This window comes from Gossypium hirsutum, chromosome A10 (assembly GCF_007990345.1).
Source record: "Gossypium hirsutum isolate 1008001.06 chromosome A10, Gossypium_hirsutum_v2.1, whole genome shotgun sequence".
Lineage (NCBI taxonomy): Eukaryota > Viridiplantae > Streptophyta > Magnoliopsida > Malvales > Malvaceae > Gossypium > Gossypium hirsutum.
Window position 1 is genome coordinate 113,039,619 of NC_053433.1, and position 7,314 is coordinate 113,046,932.

The 7,314-nt window shown below is 39.3% G+C and overlaps 1 protein-coding gene across 1 annotated transcript; it reads right to left on the reverse strand.

The window, feature by feature from the left end:
• Window positions 1-3,193: 3,193 nt before the first annotated feature.
• LOC107895851 (ankyrin repeat-containing protein BDA1-like) lies at window positions 3,194-6,081 on the reverse strand. Its single transcript, XM_016821067.2, has 5 exons — window positions 5,822-6,081; window positions 4,643-4,838; window positions 4,434-4,559; window positions 3,848-4,348; window positions 3,194-3,364 (listed from the first exon to the last, which is right to left on the reverse strand). Exons 1-5 carry the CDS (start codon window positions 6,079-6,081, stop codon window positions 3,194-3,196), a joined length of 1,254 nt encoding a protein of 417 aa, XP_016676556.2.
• Window positions 6,082-7,314: the final 1,233 nt, after the last annotated feature.

Here is a 7,314-nt window from a genome sequence, read left to right on the forward strand (position 1 = left end):
TCACATAACTACCAGCAGGAGTATAAGCCTGGTCATCGGGGTCATGGTCATGGTTGGTCTCGTGGCAGGGGCCGTATAAGTAGTCGTGGCTGGTCTCACTCTAAGCCTCAGTGTCAACTCTGTGGTAAGATCGGTCACTTAGTTCAGACCTGTTATCATCGTTTCGATGAGACTTTTTCAGCGGTCGACTCCAACCAACAAGTGTCTGTTAACTGTCATTAGTTTCAAGATCAGGATGACTCCTCTACACGTTCTTGTTCTAGTAAATGCAACTCCTATTGGCAGCCTTCTTCTCAACCTTCATTTTCTCCAGATTCTAATCAAGGCTGGTATCCTGATTCTAGAGCTACAAACCATCTCACACCAGATATAACAGCCCTTACGAATGTTGCTCCCTATGCAGGTACGAGTCATGTGTCCATGGGAAATGGTGATCCTATCTCTATTGCTAATGTAGGATCTGCTAGTCTGTTGGCTGGTTCTAGGCTGCTGCGTCTTCAAAATGTTCTTCATGTTCCTAATGTTTGTAAAAATTTGCTATCTGTTGGTCATTTTGTCAGAGATAATGCAGTGTATTTTGAATTTCACCCGTTCTTGTGCTATGTGAAGGATATAAAGACAAAGAAAACACTCCTAGTGGGCCACATGCGTGATGGTCTTTACAGGTTCGACGTGTCCAACTCATCTCCTTCCTCATCTGGTGTGACTTCACAACCCACCTCGACTTTCTTGGGTGCAGCTCGAGTTTCCTCTTCGACTGATCTGTGGCACAAAAGACTTGGGCACCCCTGTTCCAATGTGCTTGGGGTTGTTATGTGAGACTGTAATATTCCGTTTATTAGGAAAAATATGTTAAATGTTTGCTCAACTTGCCAGTTTGGCAAAGCCCATAGGCTACCTTTTAAAGCTTCTAGCACAGTGTACTCAGCACCTTTTGAATTAGTGGAATCCGATGTTTGGGGTCCTTCTCATGTTCAATTAAATGGTTTTATTTACTATGTTTCATTTGTAGATATGTACAGTAGATACACCTTGGTTTACTTTCTAAGGTCAAAGGCAGACGTATTTCAGTGTTTTCTACAGTTCAAACAGATGGTCCAAGTTTAATTTGGTGGTTTCATTAAAATGTTTTAATCTGACTGGGGAGGAGAATATCGTTCATTGTCTAGGGAACTTGCACGTATTGGCATTCAACATAGGGTCACTTGCCCTCGCACTTCTGAGCAAAATAGGGCTATTGAATGAAAGCATCGTCAGATCGTTGACATGGGACTGACTCTTCTCGCTCCAGCAGGTTTACCTCTGAAATTTTGGTCGTATGCTTTTGCACATGCTGTTCACCTCTAAAACAGTGAAGTCCTTATGAACTGCTGTACAAAGTCAAACTGACCTACTCACATTTTAAAGTTTTTGGCTGTGCCTGTTATCCCTGGTTGAGGCCTTATCATCCCAACAAACTACAATTTCGGTCCAGTCTCTGTATTTTTCTTGGCATTAGACCCAACTACAAAGGGTATTAGTGTCTTGACAAGCATGGTCGAGTGTTTATCTCCAGGCATGTTACATTTGATGAGGCTCTTTTTCCCTATCAAACTGTGTTCTCCTCTGAGCAGTCAACTCGAGTAGTTCATCATCAGTCTCCCATTCTCATGGTGATTAAAGGTTCTTCTTTAGTTCCTACTAGTTCCTCGTCTCTGGAACATGGTCTTTCGGTACATGAGGAGCTTGCTCTCTCGGCCCATGAGGAACGTGGTCTCTCAGCACATGCGGACGATGTTGCCCAACAACAATCTCGAGTGGACTCTCCAGTACAACAATCTGCTTCTAATCTTAGTATTGGTCAATCACAGTCTTGAGTGGACTCTCCAGTACAACAACCTACTTCTAGTCACTCTTGCTCGCCTACCTCTGAAACTTACTCTTCATCTTCTACCAGGCAAGTTTAGCCTAGTACTAATACACATCCGATGCAAACTAGGTCCAAAACTGGGATTTTTAAGCCACGTTTATTCACTTCAGTTCTTATAGATCAAGAACCTACTTCCATCGTTAAAGCATTTCAAAGCCCTGCCTGGACAGCAGCTGCTCACACTGAGTACACTGCTCTACTCGCAAACCACACTTGAGATCTTATGCCTCTACCTGCTGGAAGGAAAGCAGTGGGTTGTAAGTGGATATTTAAGATTAAACGAAATACTGATGGGTTTGTCGATCGGTACAAAGGTCGGTTAGTGGTCAAGGGCTATCTCCAAGAGGCTGGTGTTGACTTTCGGGATATTTTTAGCCCTGTTGTCAAGCCAACAACTGTTCGTGTAGTGCTGGCTCTTGCGGTCTCAATGGGGTGGTCTCTTCGTCAGGTCGACATCAACAATGCCTTCCTGAATGGTGATTTACAGGAGGAAATATACATGGTGCAGCCACCAGGGTTTAAGCAACTTAGGGACAATGGTCAACAGCTGGTTTGTCGATTAAGGAAAGTACTATATGGCCTCAAGCAAGCCCCTCGGGCTTGGTTTCATAAGCTTAAGGAGTTCTTAGTTGATACAGGGTTTGTTGTCTCTAAAGCTGACACTTCTCTCTTTGTTTCTCAATCGGGCTTCCAGCTCATGTATGTTTTAGTCTATGTCAACGATATTATCGTTACTGGAAACAACAATCAAGCTATAGATTAGTTTGTACAGAAGCTTGATGATCAATTTTCTTTGAAAAATCTTGGCCGACTTAACTACTTTCTTGGTATCGAAGTCCAGTACATCACCACTGGTATTTTTCTTAGCCAACGAAAGTATATACTGGATCTGTTGTGAATGGCTTCTATGGAGAGGTCTAAAGCTACAGCTACACATATGATCACGACATGTCAATTGTCAGCCACTGAAGGACAACCTGTTGAAAATACTTCTTTATACAGGAGCATTGTTGGGGCATTGCAATACGTGGTTATGACTAAACCCGATATTGCTTTTGCAGTTAACAAAGTGTGCCAATTTTTGCACAACCCTTTGGATGTGCACTTCAAAGCAGTCAAGAGCATCTTGTGTTATTTACATGGGACCATGGATCATGGGTTGCATTTTACAAAGAACTCGAAGCTCTTGCTTGAAGGATTTTCTGATGCCAGCTGGGGGTCTGACATTAATGATCACCGGTCCACATCCAGTTACTGCATCTTTATTAGAGGGAGTCCAATCTCCTAGAGCTCCAAGAAGCAGCCGGTAGTCTCACGGTCGACTGCTGAGACTGAATACAGAAGCCTCGCCCATGTTGTTGCTGAAATGATATGGATCCAGTCATTGTTAACTGAACTAAGAGTTTCTCTTCGCGGCAAGCGGCAAAGCTCTTGTGTGGTGTGATAGTTCAACAGCTATGGTAGTAGCAGGAAATCCAATGTTGCACTCGAAGTTTAAACACGTTGAATTGGATCTATTTTTTGTGAGGGAGAAAGTTGCTCAAGGTTTATTTCAGGCGGGTCATGTACCAAGTTAGGAACAGGTTGCAGACATATTGACTAAACCGTTAGCAGCAAGTTTTTTCAGTAAGTTTCGAAGTCAACTTCGAGTGTCAACCAGTGGAGTGTTAGTGATGGCAGAGGAAGGAACAAGCTCAGGGCATGTTAGGGATAAGAAGTCAGTAGTTAGTTAGTTAGCTAAGGTTGTTATCAACTGTCAAGTTAGTTAGGGTTAACATCTCTCTCTATTAAATGCATGTACTCTCACATTAATGCGTATGAAAAAGAATCATGAGTTGGATTCGTTTACTCGTATGATCTTGACAATAGGAGATATGTTGTTAACCCAATTGCTGCCCAAAAGGTTAATGTGTTGTATAACCAAAACATGGATGATACATCTATTATATCTGAAAAATTAATCTGATAATCGGCCGGTAGTGGAGGAGGACCTGGTTGGGGTGCAGTGCTGTCGGCTGATTTTAAAGATACGTAATACTTGATATGGTATTTCATGGATGAACTGTTATCAGCTTTCTCTGGAGGGCTTAAAGAGGCAGCGTAAGTGGCTATTATAATTAGCACTATCACTACTAGAAATGTATTACGCATCTCAAGCGGGATACCCTTTCTTCCTCGACCTGCCATTGTTGCAATTTTTTGAAAACATGACAACTTCGGCCATAATTTGATGTGGATTGAAGAGATGGACTTATTGGGAAGCTCGGAACCACTCAAACCTCCTACTTTTCTTATCATATCTTTAACCGAGCCCTTATAATTATCCATTTGCCTTTCATCCAATGGACAGTCTGGTTGGATATCTAGAGCAGTGGATCCCTTCAAATTTTTGCCATTGATATGGTCTCGACGCAAGTGTCCCAGCAATACTTTCACCACCTGTTAATTAGAAAATTCATGTAAATAACCATTTTATCATATACATATACATAAATAATTGAGCTAACTAGCAAAATTAGCATACCTGAGGTGGGTTTTCGATAGCTGCAATGTGTAGAACTGTGTTGCCATCAATGTCTGCGCAACTAAGTTGTTCTTTCTCCCAACGTTGGGCAGCTTCGTGGCGGCCACCCCACCAAGACTTGGAATGCTTCAATCATGTCGTTTTTTTACTGCAAGATGGAAAACCGTCTCGTCTCGAACAGTCACATCTTCAACAGCCTCGGGGCAAACCTCAAGGAACTTGATCAAAAGATCAACATCTCCAGTTTGAGCCACATGATGCAGAGGGGTCAAGCCTCCCCTTCCTTTAACACGAACAAGGCCTTCATCAAACTTGAGGAGTCGAAGCACAGTGATAAAGGGTGAAAAGGATGAACGCGAAAGCGTATTGTAAAGTTTGTCAATGTCGCGGATTTGACTTAGGGCTCTACACGTTCGGAAAGAAACTTGAATTTTTTTTGACACAACCTGAAACGAAATTAAATCCAAGTTAGATAAAATAATTAAAACAAATAATAAATCAAAGATTCAGGAGGTGAATAAAGAAGATAAATGGAAAGATAATGGAAAGATAAAACGTGGCGTGTAAAAGTCCTAAAAAGCCTTGGAAACACGAAGAATCCACAACCCCCTTCAAGCGGCTCTAATTTCCCCTCTAAGATAAAAACCTTGGCAAGAAAAAGTTTGAAGATGATCCCGACAATCTAAAAAGATTGTTAAAACTCTTCTAAAAGAAACTCAAGAGAAATTCTTGAAAAGAAAAACTCAGAGAGAATTTATTAACTCAAAAGAGAAATAGAATAATAATGAATTGTCTCCTTGTGTACAATGCAAAGGCCTATATATAGGCTAGATAAATAAATCTAAATAAAACTCCTAAGTATACTAGAACTCTAATTTAATCTAAACAAGAAGTAGTTTTAAACTAAACTTTCTTGTTAACATAAAATTCCTAAATAACTTAAAATACTTAATAATTATCAAAAAAATCGGAATAAAATAATAATAAAATAATAAGAGCTAATAAATAAAATATTGTGCTCATATATAATAAAAATTAAGCCTAAAACTTAAACCCAATATGAAACGTCTAAGCTTGTAAGATCAATTGGGGTTCTTGAAGTGAAATGATTAAGCTTGTTAGCATTTTCCACATGAGCTTGTCATCATAGATTAATGAGAGTTTAGGCCCACGAACATAATTAGTCTCTTCTAATTCATCATTACTTCAGAATTTATTGTCTTGAAACTTCAACTCTTCTTCTCGAATTTTTTTCGTGATAAAGTCTTGAACCACTAAATTGAGTTTTGACTTTATCTGTTTGGATTTGGATCTCGTAATTGGGCCTTGAGGAAAACTAAACTCATCTCTATTATGGCTTTTGAATTGGGCTGAGTTACTCGTATCACGCAGCTTGAGTTCTGTTATTTTGCAGAGCCAAGTGCATGGGGCTAAACCCAGCTTGATTTAACTTTCTTGCAAACGATGGCTTTAAGTTGATCATCTCCATCATAAAATCAACATGCCCAGCACTGGCTGCTACATGCAATGGAGTGTCAAGAAAAGAAACATGATCAATACGCTCCAAAACATATGGATCTTTCTGAATTAGCTCATACAAGACATTAATGTTTCCTGTTTGTGCAGCCCCTATCATACTCCAATCCATAGCTACGGAGAAGTGGAGATAATAAATTATGCAGCAAATTTGATCAGGCTACTGAGAAATGATAAAATTTGCAGGAAAACAAAAAGAATAGAGACACATAAGACAATATAGAGAGAATAGAAGCAATATTTAGCAAAACACACAGCAAAGCAACCACAATTTTATACATGACTTCAAACACGCTAGTCTGGAAAGAGAAACTTCTTAAAAGGTCGAAGGGAGCTTCCACACATGGCGGAATTGCAAGCACTCGGAAATATCCAATAATTGGAGGCAGTGGATCCCCGCGTGCCCTACACATACTTTTTTCACGTTGACACCACCGTATTAAAAAAATTTTTAATTATATATGAGCCGCCCACTTTGCTAAGATGAAATTTTTTGTTTTTTTGTTTTTTCTAGTTTTTGCTTGTTAAATTAACAATTTTGAATCAAGGAATATGTCAAAGCTGGACATTTGGCATACATTCATATTATAGATGAAATAGGTGATTCACATCATAATGTCGAGAGTCAATAAGAAATTTGAGAAATACAAAAAGAGCTTCCAATGATATCTTTGATATTAAAGTTGAAGGAGCTTGATCTCTCTTGGTGAAGAAAAGGAAGGGATCTTACATTGGTGGTGGATTTGATAATGAGCCGGCCGTGGACCTCGATGAATGGTTGCCTTACTTATATAGGATTGGTGGTAGAGTCATGTGTAACAGGATATGACTAGACCTTACTAAGATGAGATCAACCATGCTGTAGATAGTTGATGGCAAGATTTCTATGATGTGTACCGGGAAGCAACGAACATAATTGGGAGAGTTCCGATTGGATTTGATGGTGATTCCATAGGCAAGCCCTGGCTAGGTGAAGAAACGGATAGCGTTTGATTAAATGGAGTGAAAAAAAAAATGAGTTAGTCGAGTTGACAAGTCTTATTTTATCATCCTATCTTGATTTGAGTTTTTTTTTTCATTTACTTGAGTGAAATAGAATTCAAGTTGACTTGTACCGAATCAATTGAAATTGTTCGATTAAATTTTTTAAAAATTAAACATGTCAAAATAAAGTTAGGGGCGAAGCCAGAAAACTTTTTTAGGGGGGAGCCGAAATCAAATTGTAAATTTTACGATAGTAAAATTGCAATTTCACATTTTTAATAGCCTAAATCTTTATGATTTTTAAATTTTAGGAGGCCAAAATACAATTTTACTTTTACTAATTTAATATTTTTAAATTTTT

Bases quoted from the DNA above. Each gene is read 5' to 3' on its own strand.
- LOC107895851 (XM_016821067.2), bottom strand. From the start codon at position 6,081: ATGGATTGGAGTATGATAGGGGCTGCACAAACAGGAAACATTAATGTC. The intron at 4,349-4,433 runs GTATGCTAATTT...TCTAATTAACAG, and splicing joins CTATCGAAAACCCACCTCAG to GTGGTGAAAGTATTGCTGGG. The intron at 3,365-3,847 runs GTATCATCCATG...CTACTACCATAG, and splicing joins ATTTTTCAGATATAATAGAT to CTGTTGAACTATCACACCAC.